At 37.5% G+C, this 18,272-nt stretch overlaps 1 protein-coding gene across 4 annotated transcripts in view; it reads left to right on the forward strand.

The window, feature by feature from the left end:
- LOC146599638 (vitellogenin-1-like) overlaps window positions 1–15,601 on the forward strand; it is a 42,783-nt gene extending 27,182 nt beyond the window's left edge. The window contains exons 21-36 of one of the 4 annotated variants that reach the window (XM_085298137.1): window positions 664–883; window positions 1,784–1,953; window positions 2,608–3,423; window positions 3,510–3,563; window positions 4,551–4,632; window positions 4,711–4,811; window positions 5,850–6,056; window positions 6,674–6,816; window positions 7,401–7,539; window positions 8,737–8,872; window positions 9,560–9,746; window positions 10,158–10,255; window positions 10,826–10,920; window positions 11,028–11,187; window positions 12,425–12,586; window positions 15,483–15,601. In XM_085298137.1, the coding sequence (XP_085154263.1) occupies window positions 664–883; window positions 1,784–1,953; window positions 2,608–3,423; window positions 3,510–3,563; window positions 4,551–4,632; window positions 4,711–4,811; window positions 5,850–6,056; window positions 6,674–6,816; window positions 7,401–7,539; window positions 8,737–8,872; window positions 9,560–9,746; window positions 10,158–10,255; window positions 10,826–10,920; window positions 11,028–11,187; window positions 12,425–12,586; window positions 15,483–15,601 (2,889 nt within the window). Of the gene's footprint in view, window positions 1–663; window positions 884–1,783; window positions 1,954–2,607; window positions 3,424–3,506; window positions 3,564–4,550; window positions 4,812–5,849; window positions 6,057–6,673; window positions 6,817–7,400; window positions 7,540–8,736; window positions 8,873–9,559; window positions 9,747–10,157; window positions 10,256–10,825; window positions 10,921–11,027; window positions 11,188–12,424; window positions 12,587–15,482 lie in introns of all 4 variants that reach the window. The other 3 variants (XM_085298138.1, XM_085298139.1, XM_085298136.1) reach the window with 3 other exon arrangements.
- The last annotated feature ends 2,671 nt before the right edge of the window (window positions 15,602–18,272 follow it).

An 18,272-nucleotide genomic window follows, 5' to 3' on the forward strand; every position in this document is an offset into this window, starting at 1 on the left:
AAAAAAAAAATAATTGCAAACTTTGTCTAACATGTAAAATGAAAGCTTGTGGTTATGTGTCTTCAACTATTTGCTTCATCGCTCTAAGAAATCATAGCTTTGATTTCATGGATTTGATTCTTATTTTAATTAATTTTAATTCATTCTTCTGGGAGCATTGCTTAGCATATGTGTATTACATACTTTGGGGCAGAAACTTCTAATATCTGATATGCTTTGACCACCTAGGAAATCTCTCTGGTCTTCTTTGATATATCCTTAGATTCTTGTCAGACCTCAACTCTGACAGAATTTGCATGGACTTGGATAAAGATTATGTAGTTTGACTCAATCATGTATTAAAGAACTCCAGTTGATCTAGAGCGCATGCAGATTTCTCAAGAATCTGTTAATGCAATTTAATAAAAGGAAATAATTAGAATTATTTTTGTCATATAACTTTCTGGATCCTGAAGCTCTTTCTATTTTGGATAGTGTAATCAAACCATTCAGTTGATAACTGCATGGTATTGAAAACCATGTTGGTCTATATCACAGTCTTGCTTTCTCATGGAAAATGATTAATTCCTTCTGCAAAATATATAACTATTACTGAAACAGGAGTCATAGCATGCTAGAATTTCTCCTACTGTTATCCAGCATGACTTGTGTATTATCTAATAGGACAGACAGTCTGCAGAAGATGTTTCATCAGGAAGGTCCTTTTCCGTTGGACACTCATCTTCCCAGAAGGAACCATTTGTTCACTCCATGTGCTCCAATGCAAGTACATTTGGAGTTCAAGTGTGCACTGAAAGGAAAAGCATACATGCAGCATTTATCAAAAATGTACCTCTTTATTACTTAGTTGGAGAACATGCACTTAGAATTAGCTTCAAACCAGGTAAATACAATCATGCATAAAAAGAAAGTAATGCATGTGTTTTTGTGTGTGTATATAGGTATGTGTGTGTATATATATATATATATGTATATATACACCTGTTGTATTTTAAGTACCGTTAAAACTACTATTAGAGCTTTCAAGCCTGCCAGTACTGGCAGCAGGTTACACTTGTAGCAGGAATCTATTTCTCCCTTGCTTTCAGCAGTGATTTCTCAGCTCTCTTAATAGGTGGCCATACAGCACAGCTCCACTCTGCATGCTCTGTGTGAGGCAGACTTGATCTGTGCCGGCAGAGGGTGTCCGATATATCGCGAAACGTTGGATTTGGGATGCAGGCACAGAGCAATTGGACATGGGCAACGGACCTGATACAGCATCCTAGAGCTATGCTCTAAAAGCCCAGATTCTTAAATGGAATTATGGATTACTCTTGCCAGGATCTAGTCCTTAATGTCTTAATCCATGATCATAAGAAGTGAAAGCACAGCATGCCACTGAATCTGGGTCTCCTAAGTATCACACTAATGACCACTGGGCTATTCTTTACCCGAATACTTGTAGAGAGTCAAGTTTCAGTTTCTTTCTGATGTCTAATTCGCTATCCTGCAGTGTTATTTGTTTAAGCAATCCAGTTCACTCACTCGCATCTACTGATGACTATTTCTTGACTTGGTAAGAATCTAGTGCTGTGGTAACTTTGTAAAATTTGCTTATGAACATTCAGGTCTTATACAAGTATTTTACCAGTTATTGAATACCAGAAATAATCAACAGCATTTACATTTTCAGAGGCAAAAGAATGTCTAAATAAATTGTGGAAAAATGTTTTATTCTAACATTCAGTTGCTATTAGTAACAGCTATTAGTATACTAATATTAATTTTTGTGCAATTTCAGTTTATACAGAGGCACCCATTGAAAAAATACAAGTCACAATTCAAGCAGGAGCCCAAGCTCCTACAAAAATGGTACGCTTAGTAACATTTGAAGATCCAGAGACACAAGTATCTTCCAGCAAAGAAGCAATTAAAAGAGTGAAGAAAATCCTTGATGATACTGATGGCCAGGTATTTTGCAAAAATCCACTTTCCAGATTTGTGGGAGACAATACACAAAGCTTGGTTATTTATACTGCTTTTACTAAATAGCCCTCTTTGTTTACTTAGTACACAAAGATTGGAAAATAAAGAAAATCTTTTAGGTACACAAGACTTTCTGCATGTCGTTTTTCTTTAGTTCATTTCTTTTGCAATCGGTGAGGTGAGGGAGATTAGGGAGAGCTAGTTGGTTTTGCTGGTTTCTCTGAAGATCTCTGGCACAATTACATAAGGCCTAAAGATCTTGTGTGCCAAAAAGATTGTCTGCTCCTTGCAGCTGTTGCAAAAAGTTATAATACCTTATAAACAACTTGCCTTGAGATAGTCACTGCTACAGCACTGTCTTACTAACATTAGTTACGTTAACAGTACAATCAATAATGTCTACATGTGTTCATTATCACATATAGGTTTGGAGGTTGTTCCACTTAGCTGTGTTTTTAAGCCATTATGATGAATTTGTTTTATTGTGATGTATTGCAAGGCTGCTATCTCAGGCATACATATTATCTTCTGAGGCAGCAAAGAGATTCATAACTCTCTGTATCTGATTTTACTTACAGCTTTCTGCATGGACATAGAAAAATAATTCTCTTTCTTTTTCTAATGTTTCTTTTTGGCTAGGGGCCAAGAAAATCAAGAAGCTCATCGTCCAGTGCCAGCAGCACCAGTGGAAGCACTGAGAGTACAACAAGCAGCCCCTCCAGCAGTGACTCTGACAACAGAGCCTCCCAGGGAGGCACACAGATAAATCGGAAAACAAAACAATCTCAAGCCAAAGGAAAGAAATTCTATCCCTTTGGGGACAGCAGCAGTAGCAGCAGCAGCAGTAGTGATAGTAGCAGTGGAAGCAGTAGCAGTGGAAGCAGTAGCAGTGGAAGCAGTAGCAGCGGGAGCAGTAGCAGTGGAAGCAGTAGCAGTAGTAGTAGCAGCAAAAGCAGTAGCAGTAGTAGCAGTAGCAAAAGCAGTAGTAGCAGCAGCAGCCAAAGCAGCAGCAGGAGGAAAGGTAGGAGTAGTAGTAATAGTAGCAGAAGCAGTAGTAGCAGCAGCAGTAGCAGCATAGGTAATAGTAGCAACAGCAGCAGCAGCAGGAAAGGTAGGAGTAGTAGTAATAGTAGCAAAAGCAGTAGTAGCAGCATAAGTAATAGTAGCAGCAGCAGCAGCAGCAGCAAAGCATCTGGTATGAAACATACAGGTAAAAAGCATCCCAGGCCCACATCAGCTCCACGTGCCAGTGCTGCTGTTGGAGAGAGAAGTGTTCATGAGCAGAAGCCTAAAACACAGAGCAGCAGTAGCAGCAGCAGCAGCAGCAGTGAAAGTGTTGGTGTATCCCATCGCCACAGCAAGGAGCACTCCAGCAAATCTGATCGACAAGCTGAGACAAAACATGTCAAGTCTCAATTTAACAGTCACAGTAGTTACGACGTTTCCACAGAACAGGTAAAAGTTTCTAATGCTATGGCTTCTACTAGCAGGTGATCCTCACGGAGCTGCAGGCTATAACTTACTTTGGAATTTTGCAGGAGCATTACCTTCCGAAAGTGTACCGGCTCCGCTTCAGGTCTGCTCATGTCTATTGGGTAGGTCCAAACTTCCAAGTGTGCATTCCTATCATTATAGTTGATATGATCAAGCATATCACTAAGCGAATTTGTTAGGTTCATTTCACTTAAGCATTCTATAAAATCTGCCTTATTTATTGTTCAGTAATATCATCGAAGATGGCTAAAATAAGCTGATGTGCTATAAAATATCAACTGYCTTGTTACACCTTTACATCGTTGCAGCACTTGTAATCGTAAATTTTTGGTCAGGACACCTTTGGGCTAGATACTGTACAGTACAGTGAAAACTAAGCGAAGAAAGCCCATAGAAGAATTATAAAAAAACAGAAACCCAGAGGATCTTCCAGTAGGAATTGTTAACTTCTCGTTTTTTAGACACTCATAGCAGTAAGGCAAACTCATCATGTATGTAGATGGTATCAGACACCAGAAATTAACTATGCACTGTGGCACAGAGAAAATCTAAGCATGCATTGAAAGGATGCTAATATAGTAGCTTTTGTAAGTAAGTGTTACATGGAAAGTTGTTATTTACCCTGCTTATCATTAGGAAGATGTTTTGCAGTATTTTAAATTAAAATGGATATTGTTGACCACTTAGTAAGTGTGGGTTTCACCTTGCCTAATGTTCAGTCTCTGCAATGTGAAATCTCCATTTCCAGTCACTATCTACATGGCCTTTCTAATGAGCAGAGAGGTACAGATGGATTCAAGGCACATTTCTACCCAACGTATTTCATATTTAAAATAATAAGAATCACACTGAAAATATGTCTGAGCCTCTCCATTGCCTACAGATTGATACTGATAACTCTGATTTGGGTGTCTATACTGTAAAAATATAATTTACAGTGATGAATCCTGACCTATAGTACTGTTTACCTCTATGTGTCTTTGCATCTGTAAAGCTAAAGAAGTAACAGTTTCCATTAGCAGAGACTTTTCATTTCTTCTGGATCTAGAATCCATGTCGTGGCTTCATAACGTATTTTTGTTCCATAGCATTCAGATCAGAAGATACCAGGCAGCTCATCATCATCTTCATCCGAATCAGGAAGTAGCCACAGCAACAGCAGCAGTAGTGGCAGCAGGAGCAGTCACAACAAAAGCAGTGCCAGCAGCAGCAGCAGCAGCAGCAGCAGCAGCAGCAGCCACCACCATCGCCATCACCATCGGGGAAATACTGGCAGCAACTCTAGGAGGAGCCACGTTAGCAAAGGAATCGGCATTCATCACAGGAGTGGTTCCAGCTTAACACATGAGGTAGTCTCTGCACTGTACACAGAAATGGACAGCACTTTGCTGACCGCTGAGCACGAACTTTTAGAGGTAGCTGTACCCTAACCATCTGAGTAAGACCAGGAGGTATTTCACATGCTACAAGTTTGTAAATTGAAAGTCAAAGTAATTTGACATTTTCATGAATTCCCTTGGGTTTCATTTGTTGTTTTCTTGAGTAAATTTTCCTCTAGTGTTTGTAGTATATGAAAACTTGGATTTGGAAATGATAAAAACTGAAAGGATTGGGGTTATAAGCTAAAGGAGAAAGAATCTTCTTTTTCCTATGAAACCTTCAGAATGGAAAATATTTTGCAATTACATAAAAATGCAACTGGGGAGGAAATAAATAAATTTTACTTAAAGAATTTTTTTAACTTAAGGCTGCCAAATTATTTTAGAATGTAGACCCAAGGTCATGAATACATGTAGAGTGTAACTAAAATCAGAATCTTCACGCTCATTACTGTCTGGGAAATATAAAGCGCCATTAAGCACTGATCATCCTTATCTTTAGTACACGCTTAGTAGTCTATAATTGTAGTAAGTTAATGTATCTACATAATAATAGAACAAATAGCCCTGCAATACAGTCAATGTGTAAGGGAACTCTGCTAGTCAGAAGGATTTCAAAAMAATCCGTTGTCTTGAAGAAGCTGTTAAATAGTAACTTACATTGTGAATGCACATACTGGAATGAAGATATTGAGTATAGATCGTAGGCATCTGTTTCCAATACTACAATAATACACAAAATCTTTAAATGTGCACAGAGTTAGTTCAGGAGAGTCTTGGATTCTGCATCARAACAATCACATCTGAAAATTTCAGGTGGTAATGAAATAATCAGGATTCTAATCAGATTTATACTTAATATTGGGRGTATGGAAATACACACAACAAACCAAACTGATGAAAGATGAAGAATGCTTCCTGCTATCAGTGTAGCATAAACTGGACTGTAGGTTCCCAAGTGAATACAAAGAAATACTTAAGCACAGATGGTTGGGGGTTGTTTTTCAGCGCAACTTCCTGGGAGATGTAATTCCACCTGGCATTACGATTGTGGCACAGGCAGTAAGGAGTGACAACAGAAATCAAGGTTATCAAGCTACAGCATATGTTCGTTCTGATGCTGCCAAAGTTGATGTGCAACTAGTTGTGGTTCAGCTGGCTGAAACCAGTTGGAAAGCATGTGCTGATGCTGTAATACTGCCTCTGAAAGCACAGGTAAGCACACAGTCAACTTTGCCAAGCGAGAGCTCTAGACAGCCCAGAATATYTTGAATAACTGTATAGCACCTGCTGATTAGAATAATCAAACAAGGAAAACATATGTATTTTGAAATGGGTTTCACATGTTCATGAAATTTCAAAAAATGTTCTTTTCCCATCCTTTCAAATTAAAAAAAGTAAAACACATTTGTAATCAGAAATAGAAATGTTGACTTTGAAGGTGCATCAAAATATGACATGTAGAAATATGAAGAAAATTTAAAAATTGACTGATTTAGATTTCTTCATTATTTGTTTCAATACCAGTTTGCTTGTCTGGGAGTCTGGCAGTTTTTCCTCTTTAAATATTTCAGTTGCTCRTTTGGAAAAGGAGCATCTACATATAATTTAGCACAGCCTAGTGATCTTCATTTTCTACTCAGCTTCTGATTTTTCCAGATGTAGTCAGAATTTCTCCATGAGGGTATTTAGAGGGAGAGAGAGACTTAGGGGCATCAAAGACCATTTTGAAGTTTCAGAAAAGCAGGAACATTTAAATTTTTTAATGGTATTCAGTTGTGCTGTGATTTCTTTTCTGAAATCTTGGATGACTATTTCCGTGTTTCATAAAGGCCAGACTGAGATGGGGTAAGGAGTGCCGAGACTACAAAATAGAAGCCAGGGCTACCACGGGCCAGCTGGCAAGGAAACCAGCCATGCAGCTGAAGGTGCAATGGGGAAATCTTCCAACCTGGATAAAGAAGACAAGCGTGGCGTATGTAAATTGCTCTCTTCTAGGTTGTTGTGTTGCACTCCTTGCAGTAGTTGGGCTTTATAAAAGCACTAAAATAACTGAACGAAACTTTTCAACCCAACTGTTTTTGGTTTTGATGGAAAACACAAGTTCAATGACACAAAAATATTTTGTGACTGTTTTTTGTTTCCCTCACATTTCATATTAAAAAGTATTCTCCAAATATTTAAAAACTCGACACAGTTAATTTTCATTTTCAGAATTAAATGATTTGATATTTCAGTTCAAAATGGCTTCCTGTTTTGAAATTTCCTTCTATTCTGTCTTTAAAGAAAAGAAAACCAAAGTTTAAGATGATGATTAAATTAGAACAGTGTGTTTTCTGTGGATAAAAACAAGCATTTAGTTTGACCCGAAGTGTCAAATGATATATGTGTGTGTGTATACATATATATATATACATATATATATATATATATACACACAAAATATATATATATATATAAAAAATAGTTCACCTGTTGTTTTCTCAGTTTTTCAGAAATGCCAGTAATCCTCATCCTTTGCTCATGAACCTGAGTTTTTCACATCTTGTTTATCTCTAGATTCATACAGTATGTTCCTGGGGCAGCACTCATGTTGGGCTTCTCAGAAGCACATCAGAGAAATCCATCTCATGAATTTATAGTAAGAGCAGCTGCAACATCTCCACGGACAATTGATACAGTAATTAAAGCTCCTGGGGTATGTGTCAGGTTTTTTTCCCCCTCCTCACCTTGAATGGGATTTTTCAGCTAATAAAMATTTTGATACTTAAAGTAATGAAAAAAAATTGCAAAAATTACCTCTTAGAGAAGCTACTATATCCCTGAATACGTGGGTCTTGAAATATGTGGTCCTTGATTTCTTTTTTTACTGCTTTGGTGCAACATAGCAATAAGCTGAAATTGAAAATCAGACTCTGTAGTTTAATGCTTTATTTCCATGCCGAGAACTGCAGTTAAGCCCAAATTTACTGAAGTGTGACTCTTCTGCACTCAAACCTTCATTAATGTTACACAGTGTGACTAGTTCTGTGGGATACACGAGGCTGAAAAGCAGATAACTAAGGGCTTGAGAACATCTGTTATGCTCAGCTCCAACCATGTAGAGCCTTTCCCCACGTTTGTGCTAAAATCTAACAGCTGTAGTGACAGGCCTGATCAAGTTTAGATGTCTACTTACACAACTCTGCCTTAACCAAACTAGAAAAGTTACACGCTCAGAGCAGCTTGCGTAGGCTTTATCTGCAGAATCCCAATGATTAATTGGTCCTTGTCCACCAAATCCCTATGCGCTATTTTGAAAAATTTCCCTTGTGAATCTATGGCAAATTAATAACACTAGCTATTCATAACAGAGAAATTAGTGTGTCTGTAACCTTAAATGGTGCTCCAGTACTGCAGGATCTTTAATATATGGTAATGAAGAAGTAGGCACGTTAGGCATCAATTTGATTTTCTTGGTATATGTAATTTGTTTGTAATCACAGTAAGGAATCGTACCACTTTGGCACATCATGCCARTTTTCAGCCTGTAATGAATGCTACCTACTTTTCCGGACACAACCATCCACTTACCCAGTTACTTACTTAATTGTTTTTTTGAGTAAGTCACTTCTTACTTAATTATCACTTACTTAAACTTTATCTGTTTGTGTTAGCTTCTAGTGTCCTTAAGAATTGCTCATAAAAGTCAGGAACTGAAACTAGAACAGAAGACAATGAATCCTCACAAAAGCCTGAGGTTTGGGTGTAGCCTGAAAAGAAAGACTAACATAATTGCAATTCTATAAATACTTCTTCAAGATTTTTTTCWCAAGTGTCTATTTTTGTTTGTAGTCATCTCTTGAATGGCATGGTTCAATTTATCTTTAACGTATTTTCCTTTCTGCTTTTTCAGGTAACGCTTTACTACCAGGCATTCCGAATTCCATTCACTTTGCCCTTAGGCCCATCTCCAACTTACGAAACTCGAGATATCACTGCTTGGAATTTCCTTCCTGAAGTAGCTTCACAAATAGCTCAAGAAGATCAATGTAAATATTACTTGTATGCTTGTCTCATAAATAAGCAATGTTTGTAGATCCATCCTCTGCCATCACTGGGCCTTGCCTTTCCTTGTAAGGGAAGCATAACATCTGCTTTCTCAACAACTCAGTCCATCTCTTGGAAGCAGGTGAAATTGGCAGGTGAATAAAGAGACTTTGAACTGATATAAGTTTTCATAGTTCAGGAATCACACCTGTCTGCAAACAGTGAAGATGATTATCTTTTGCCCCTTCTAAGAAGTTGCTGTCTCAGCACTCAGAGGTATCAGATGATGATTAAAGACAGACCATGAATTAGTCCTGTTTATTTTTTTTTTCAGAAAAGAGCCATGTGCATTTTAGCTGGCTATGGTGTCTCACTTGTGGGAAATATTAACTTCTTTTTATCATGGTTTCTTAAGAATTTAGTACATTTCAATCACTTTTACCTTGCATTTAGTATTTTGCATGTAATCAAAATCAACACTAGTATAGTCTGTATCTCTCAATTATTCTGTAATGGTATCCTGTCCTTAAAGACTTACTTTGGCAGCTTTGAAAACTTCTGCCTAGGACTCACTAAATTTTCTTTCCTATTTGCTAAGTAAATAAACCTCTGAGGCAGCCTTCAATTCTTTGCAGCAACACACATGCTGTTGTTACACCTGCCATTTCTTTTCTGGTTTTGTCTTGCAGCCACATGTGAAGTCAGCGAGGGAGATTTCAAAACATTTGATCATGTGAACCATACATATTCTTTTAGTAAAAGATGCAGCCTGATAGTGGCCCAAGACTGTACTGAACATCCAAAGTTCATCATTACTACAAAAAGGGTTGATCCAAAGTCCTTCTCAAGAGAGGTTCACATAAATACAAGCTCATTGTAAGTGCAATTTATCTGAAGGCTGAAGAATTAAATATGAAACTTTAGGGAGTTGATCTGAGGATGGGAGATGTCTCACTCCCACGTGAAATTAGTTTGCAGTCAAATGTTGGGGAAGGAGATGTCCCAGAAGGAACCYTCATCTGAAACTCTTTTGTTTAGTTGCCCTCATCTTTGATTTCATGGCCATCACTCACTCACCTGATGACCTGCTCAACAAGTCCCCGATCTGTCTTTTCTTTATAGGTTGAATCTCAACAGCCGAAGTCGCAATGAATTTTGGACTTTGGAAAGAAATTCATTCATTCAAAATCCAGATGCTCAAATTGGTTCTTTGTTTGCTTTGGTCATGAATAATCTCTACTTTCCACATCTTAAATTAACCATGAGTTTCTTCTTTTTTCTCTCAAGAAACATCACAATCTGTCCTGCACCAAATTCATCTCTCCTTGTGGCGTGCAATGAAGAACCAGTACTAACACACAGTGGAGATTCTGAGTATGAAAAAGGTAAGCTGTGACACCTGCCTTTCCAGGACTGACTTATAAACTAAGTATCTTCAAGATGATTGTATTTTTATAAACTTTTCAGAAGACCTTCAATGTAAAGAAAATATAAGTGTAATTAAGTCCCCCCAAAAAAACTTAAGATTTGCATTGCTTATGTTCCTATATTTCCTGTAACAGGTGTAGTCTTCATTTTCACTAGCATAACTGAGAGGTAAATAAAGCCCTTTCTTATTTATATGGTATGTTGATGCTTGCATAAAAGAAAGTATTTTTCACAGTCACAGTTAGATGCTTTTGGCCAAATACTTAACTGATCTTCACTGATGTCCTTTTCTTAAGCTGGCTACAAGAGTCAATTTCAGCTGTAGGGAACAACAGTAGAAGATTTTTCTACAAATGAAGAGATCGTTTTTCTATTTTTCCTTTATCTCTCCACAAAGAATACATTCCATGTATGACAGCAAAAAAAAAAAAATGTAAAAGAAAATGCATTATAATGTATGTTGTGCCAGTCAGGTTCTCTTTTATTTTAAAATTAAGATAACCTTATGATGAACCATCTTTTTACAGACAATATTAAAATTTATAAAAATGGAACAACAGTTATCGTGGAAGCTCCAACACATGGGCTGAAGAATGTGACTTTTGATGGTGTGATCCTTAAGGTATTGACTTTTTTAAAAAAAGTTACTGGTTTTCTTTACGTTTAGTACCTTGGCAATATAACGGACCAACACTTCAGTATCCACTGCAAAGATGTGTTATTTTATAGGTTACTGTTGCTTCATGGATGAGAGGAAAGACCTGTGGAGTTTGTGGAAATAATGACAGAGAAAAGCACAATGAACTCGTAATGCCAAATCATAAGCTGGCACACAGCTGTTCTGCTTTTATTCATTCATGGGTATTGCTAGAAGAAACCTGCTCTGGTGGTGAGTAGATCTGAAAGTAATTTATGCTTGAGTAAAATACAATTTTACTTTTACACTGCCAATAACTGGAAAGATTTAAAAAAAAAAAAAAAAAGGCAGCAAGTATCTTTCTTTTACTTAGAAAAGACAGTAGCAGTATATATCTATTTTAATTTCATTAACTACTGACTATTTAAAATACTGCTTATGAACATAGAGGATTTGTACTCAACAAAAGTCTTTCTTTGTCTCATGTGCAATTCAATGTTAAATAACTGATTCAACTATAATTTCTTACACAGAGTAGCTTCTTTCTTCAAGAGGCAAAAATCAGGCCTAATTTTTCTCCCACTGAAGTCAGTGTGATTTGCACTAATCAAAGCAGTCTCGGCTTCTGTCTGTAAATCTCATTTAATCAAACAAGTTGCAGACATCATAGATGTCACACAGAATGGACATGAATGCAGTAAGTCAGAGTTTATATATAAATTTTCAGAGTGCACAGAATTTCATTTCTGCTCTACACCATCTGAGGGAGCAACCTCAGGGAAGTGTTTGAAATATTCCTAAGGCAAAAGAGTTTCCTCTCATGTGAAGCTGGAAAAATAATCATGGTCTCTCTTAACACCATTACAGTTTTGTTCTGTAGGTTTCCATTTACYTTGGACCTGAGACAACTTTATTGAAGTTAATGGTTGTTTTCTCCTTGACTTCAGTGGCAACAGAATTGTACTTATCTTTATGTCAGGAAACAGAATCAGAACTGGGATCCTGTTAAGYTACATTATATCTTTCTAGTGAGATAATTGCAACATTACAAAAATCATCATCCAATACAAAAGTTATCCTTGATGTTATTATATAAATGCTGCCATTTTTTTTTATCCATTCACTACAGTTGACATTTTTTGTAATGCAATTAAGTAGCCATTGTGCTGACAGTATCTATTCTTAATAGCTTTCAGATATGAGAGGTTATTTTCTGTGTATTATGTAGTTCTAAAAAACTGGGTATACATGATTCCATTTGGGTTATATTGAGCAATTTGATTTTAAAAATAGCTCCCCTTTCAAAACCTTTTCTATATCCCCCAACTTATTATCATCATCCTATCTTGATAACCTCACTACTGTGAAAATGGGTTGTCAGGGACCTGTGTTTTAATAAAAGCTGAAGAGAAAATATGGACCTTTATTATTGTAAGGATCAATTGCAATTTATTTCTACAATTTTAACTACCTTTCCTTTTCCTTTTAGGGTGCAAACTACAGCGCAGTTATGTGAAGCTGAATCGAAATCCTACTGTTGATGGAGAAGAATCTACGTGCTACTCTGTTGACCCAGTACTGAAATGTATGAAAGAGTGTACTCCAATTGAAAAAGCTTCAGTTAAGCTTGGCTTCCACTGTTTCCCAAAAGGTACAGTATTTTTTCTCTTTCTGTGTCACATACTGTAGGAGTTCTGTCAGAACACTCGGAAGAACAAAACACAGCACAGCCACRCACAGACCTCTATTGCTTCAGCTCCTTGAGCTGCTGCTTTTAATCCCATTAGTATTTGTTATAACCACTGACAGTACTGGGTAGCTAAAAGCTGGTTTGGATGATGGCAGGTGGCATCATCTGAGGAAAACATTTGAGGTGATAAAAGGGGCAGCCGTGATCGATAAATTTTTTTCACATTTTCAGGATCTCCATAAAGTTGTGATAAGGAACAGTGAGTCCTTTCATGCACATTACAGCCTGCGATTTTGTGTAGACCAGGGCAAGCAAAGCAATTGAGAATCAGTCAAGTAGTGTGACATGACTGCTGTGATTAGCTGCCATGCTATGCCACTATGCAATATATCAGCAAAAAAAACACATTGCTGAAATGTTCTCTAGATTGTTTCAAAAAATGTTTCTTTTTTCTGACGGTATGTTATACACACRCATTTGCGTTCAAGATTTTTCAGAGAACTGGGCCTTTTTCTCCTTTCACTTACATTGATTTGTCATGGATGCAATATATTTTCTAATACAGATTTACGCTCAAGTTATATAAGCAAGAGAGGAAAATTCAGCCTTGAACCTACAGGTATTTTTGATGCATTCCTTCCTAAATCTTACATACATACCCTAGAGGGAAACCTGCTATTAGGGAATACCTACTGAACTGGTCTGTTTTCTACAGTAACCTTGCTAGCCAAGTCCATAGCTGAGATAATCCAGTGTAGTTTCACTGAAGCCAATGAATCTCTACATTGAGTTACAGTGAAGAGAAATTATGTCCGACTTTGAACAACATCTATATAGAACTTTACAATTTGCTCATATTAATAATATTCACAATGTGCTGAATCAGCCCATAAAAGCAGTGAGTATCTTTCTATAATAGTCAACCTCCTACAGTAGCCAATTCAACAAGTAGCACAGGGAGAGTGCTAATAGTTTTCTGACAGCTCCCTGAGATGTGAATAGACGCATCCTTTTATAAAAAGAAAAACCCACCCTCAACAAAAATCCTTTCTAAATCTTGTCATATCCATGTTTCACAGATTTCTTTTGTGTGTCCAAGTCTATATCTCTGAAATGCCATCACCCCAGGCCACTCACTGCCTCAGAATATTAGGCTATAATAAAGCTGTCTCATTCTCTCACAAAAAAGTGCAAGGAAAGAGGAAAAGCAGAAAAAAGATATGTTAGTTGTCGCAGCCAGTGCTGCTTTTACAGCAGCTGCAGGCTTCTCTGGTTCATTTACTGAACCAGAGGCTGGGAAGTCTGCTAGCAGCACTCCTAATCAAGGGCTTTATTTATTTATCCTGAGGAGAAGGCAGAGAAAAGATGCCATTTGTATCTTTTAACATATTTGATTGTTTTTCCTCAGGCTAAGGATCAATAAGAATATAATGCCAGTCCTTAAAAACCATTCTTTTTTTTTCTTTGTTTGATGAGTAGGAGTAGCAGCAGAAACAAAATCCCCTTCTCGCCCAAGTTGAGAGCACATATTCACACACAAGGCAAAGACTTTCTCTCAGCCCTTTATAGGGGAACTCATATCTGAGAGTCTGTTGTCTCAAAAGAGTGGAGTGGAACAAGGACAAAATGAAGTAGAAGGATGCAGTTTCCCCTGTGCTCCTTGAAACCTATAGTCTTAGGATCTTGACCAAGGTAGAACTGGTTTATATTTCAAACATGCCACAAGCCCTACCCTTGTGAACCATAGTTACTCAGTCGTGACCAGCTTGCACAGGGAACTGTTTCCTATGTGGATATGAATGTGATCAGACCCACAATGTACACAGGTAAGAGGCATAGCAAGAATATATATGTGTATATACATAYATATTATATCTATATATAAAAACAGAACTCAGACTTTTTTATAGCAGCTCTCATTTCATAGCTTGAAAATATGTATTTTTAAAAAGCATCTCAAGCAATTTTCTAGGAAATACTTATGAACCCACATATTATGCAAAACTTGTGCTTCAGGCTGGACAATAATCCATCCAAGGAGCCTTTTAACATTTCATGAGATAACTGACTGATGCACCCCAAAACTTTATAGGGGGCCTCCAGACCTCCCTGTGGTGAGGGATGGCATGGACGTGTTGTAAATGTACTGTCCAACTGAGAGGTAAAACAAATTGAGATARAATTATGAAAGCTTTGCACATTCTCATTATGCAAACTTAATTTAAATGGAGGTCCTAATATTCTTCCAGATGCAATGATAAACCTCCAACTACCTAAGAATATTTATTGGGAAGATGAATATTATTATTCCATTTACATTATTTCAGCATTAAGGGATATGGGTTATTCAAGCTGCTGTTGATAAAGCAGTGTGGTATGGTTAATACTGCAACTGACAATGCTCTGCCAGATTTCACAATAATATGGGGAACTTTAATTATAAGTTTATGAACCTCTGAAAATTCTCCAAAGGGCTTATCCTTCAGGATGAACTTTGACAAATAGTGAGTTGAAATATGCAGTGATATGCAGCAATTACATAAAAAGAGATTGCTGATGTGTGTTTGTACATGGTGGTCTTGCTTTGAAGGTGGCTATCTCCAGCACTTCTACAGGCTCCTGCTGTTGTCTTTCTGTTTCATGAAATATTACTCATTTTGTTTTTAGAAAAGTATTACAGTCACTATATCATGGATGAAAATCCTGCTTCAAGTCAATGAATGAGCCAGATGTCAGTTGTGGGGGCAGGATTTCATTCTTTATTTGATGAAGGAGTTGGCAGCCATCAAAACAGTCTTTCCTTGAAATGCGTTAATTTGCTTGATGTTAGTTAACAATAGCTTTGCTCTCCTGACAGATACTGCTGTAAGCCTGCTGGAGTGGCAGAGAAGCAGTGATAAGAAATCTGCATCTGAGGATGTTGTGGAGTCTGTGGATGCTGACATTGATTGTACCTGCACTGGTGACTGTAGTTAAGCTAAATGCTTTGGTGTTGTGCTACAGACATACTATACAGATAATTGAATAGCTGGACAGATGAGAAGGCAGTATAATAGCTGTAATAAAATATTAAGAAATGTGCTTGAAGAAAATAAGCCTACTGGATTGCATTCAAAAGTCAAATGTATTATGTACAGTCTGCACTGCTTAATAAATATGTTGTTCATTAAATAAGTATTCATGTAGTCTCTATTTTTCCCTATCAACAAAACAATTGGACCAACTATAATATTATCCAGAAATTCTGCTTCCTTCTTTTATCTGAAATATAATTACAGAAGTCTTCTCTTAAAATTATGTTCACTAGGTGATGAAAGGAAAACATGATTATGGCTACTGCTCACATTCCATTGTGTAAAGAATTTCATATTTAGCATACTAAAGACACAGTAAGCATTTATTTTCTTTTATGTTTTCTGGTAAAAAGCAAAGTCTGGTTTTGGAACTGTTCTGCAAAAAAATACATTTTACTCCCAGCAAGACCATTAGCCTTAGTACATTGTACAAAGGAATGAATTGGACTGCTAGACTCCCACTGTAGCTTTCCAGAGAGCTATAGTGTGTGACACAGTCCCCATTTTGATTTAAATTTCAATGGACGTGCTGTATGAATAGTAACTTTTTTTGAGGGGGGGGGGTTAACATTTCCTATTCTATATCTATGAAAATGATGCCTGCAAAAACTTTAGGGAACAATAGTACATCAGGCAGCACTCCAGATACTCCAAAAAATAACATACAGAAAAATATGTACGCTCTATAGCATCATAAAGCTAAAATAAGGTATAAGCAGGAGATCAGACTGCGTTTAACCAGTGAAATGTCAATCTGTTAGCTTTCACTTGGCAGAAATGCAATTCCCTCCTGCTCCAGGGGACCAAGAATAGGTGGCACCGTCCAGCACCACGTGATGGCACAACATTCCTTTACCTTCTACACTAATCAGGCACACAGTGAACCGTGATACACTCTCCATTACAGGCAAATAGCCACAAGCGCGCTGTTTCAAGAGAAGCCTTAGAACAAGCAAGGTGTAGTTCAACCCCATGATGTCAGGAAGCTGTCATTAAATAAAATACTTTTCTTCCTAAAAATTGAGTTACTGGAAAGAGAATGACTGAAGATTAAATAGCTGCACAATTGCAGAATAATGTTTTCCAATGCTTTTCTTTCAAGAGCAGAAATATCAGCAAAGTAGTAAAGTACTATATCTCGCTCTCTCCTTGCCTCCCTCTCTGCAGTTTGCAACTAACTTGAGATAAGAAAATCAGACAAACTAAGATTTCAAAGGACAACCCTTTAAGATCCAAGTTATATGCTTGTTCTCTGTTGCCCTATATTATCCAGATTTTGCGAACCTTTGTTTCCTGCATGATGGAGAGCTGGCCATTCTCACTGTGCTGCGATTAATTAGTTAGTGAAGAATAAGCTGTTGTGAGTGTGTCCAAACCTTGTGTACCTGACAGCATTCTGCCTGCCAGTGTCTGCCTCTGTCTCCTGTGCCTCTTCCCTGAGGTTAATCAGCTGCATCAGAACTGCAAAGTGCGCAAGGAGGCTCCCTGCCTCTTTCTCTCCCCTCAGCCCTAATTTAGTCTATAGGATGCATTTGAGCACCTTTGTGTGTAGGGGGGGCCTTAACATAGACAAACGCTCTCTGCTCAACAGTTTTTTCTTTCCACGGGTATGTTCAAGCTAAGATGAATAGCATGAATTCTTGAACTTTGTTTTTATTTGTAATAAAGAATTCACAAATTCCCTGTTCAAAAGCTGTGCTGTTTGCTAACTCATCAGACATGCTACCCTGCAGAAATGTAGCCCCAAACAAGAAAGGAGGTGAAGAACATTACATTCTGCTCTCCTTTAAAATCACTCTACTATTACACCCAGAGAGCCTCTTTTCTTCCTGGTATTGTTTTTACTGCAGTTTACAGAAGATTTGCCATTGACTTTCATAGGCTCAGACTAGAGTCTGTCATCTTTAATCCAACACCTTTCTCTTTAATCCACTTGTTTACAAAAGAGAAACTTTTGCCCATCAACCACTTCAGATAAGACAAAGGTAGTGAAGAGCTCTAGTGAGGGAGGGAAAAAAAAATGAACTTTCATGCTCAGCTACTGGAATAAGAATTGAGTAACACCAACAGCCATTAGTAAGTGAAGTAATTATGCTTGTAGTAAAACACAGTCATCTACACAGAGGCATGACACTAATTAACAATGATCAAGCTGGGACGTACAGTATGAAAAATACAAGCAGCTCATGAAGGCAAATGCCTTCTCCCAGAAACAATTTACAGGCTGGTAAATTCTTTGGAAAAAGCTTCAAAGGAGAGACTGATCAGAGTTCCTAAAAAAGTTTTTTTTGTACAATGATGGTTAATAATAATATTTATTATGTGGCATTATAAACCATGAAGCCCACACAATGGCTGTTCCTGCAGAAGCCCCAGTTCGGACTCTGCACTGACAAGAAGGCACCTTCAGTGTCCTAATAAATAAAAGGAGCCTCCAGTAAAACTTCCGAATACCTACAAGTCTCTCTGTTAAATCATCATGGATGAACAAAGGTATCAGGCTCATGTTCAAACCACACACGCAGCTTCCCCCCGCCCCCACCTCCTCCTCCTCTTCCCAGAACCTCCTCAGT

The sequence above is a fragment of the Rhea americana genome, unplaced genomic scaffold, assembly GCF_003343005.1.
Source record: "Rhea americana isolate MKP2758 unplaced genomic scaffold, rheAme1 scaffold_136, whole genome shotgun sequence".
In the NCBI taxonomy this organism is placed as follows: domain Eukaryota; kingdom Metazoa; phylum Chordata; class Aves; order Rheiformes; family Rheidae; genus Rhea; species Rhea americana.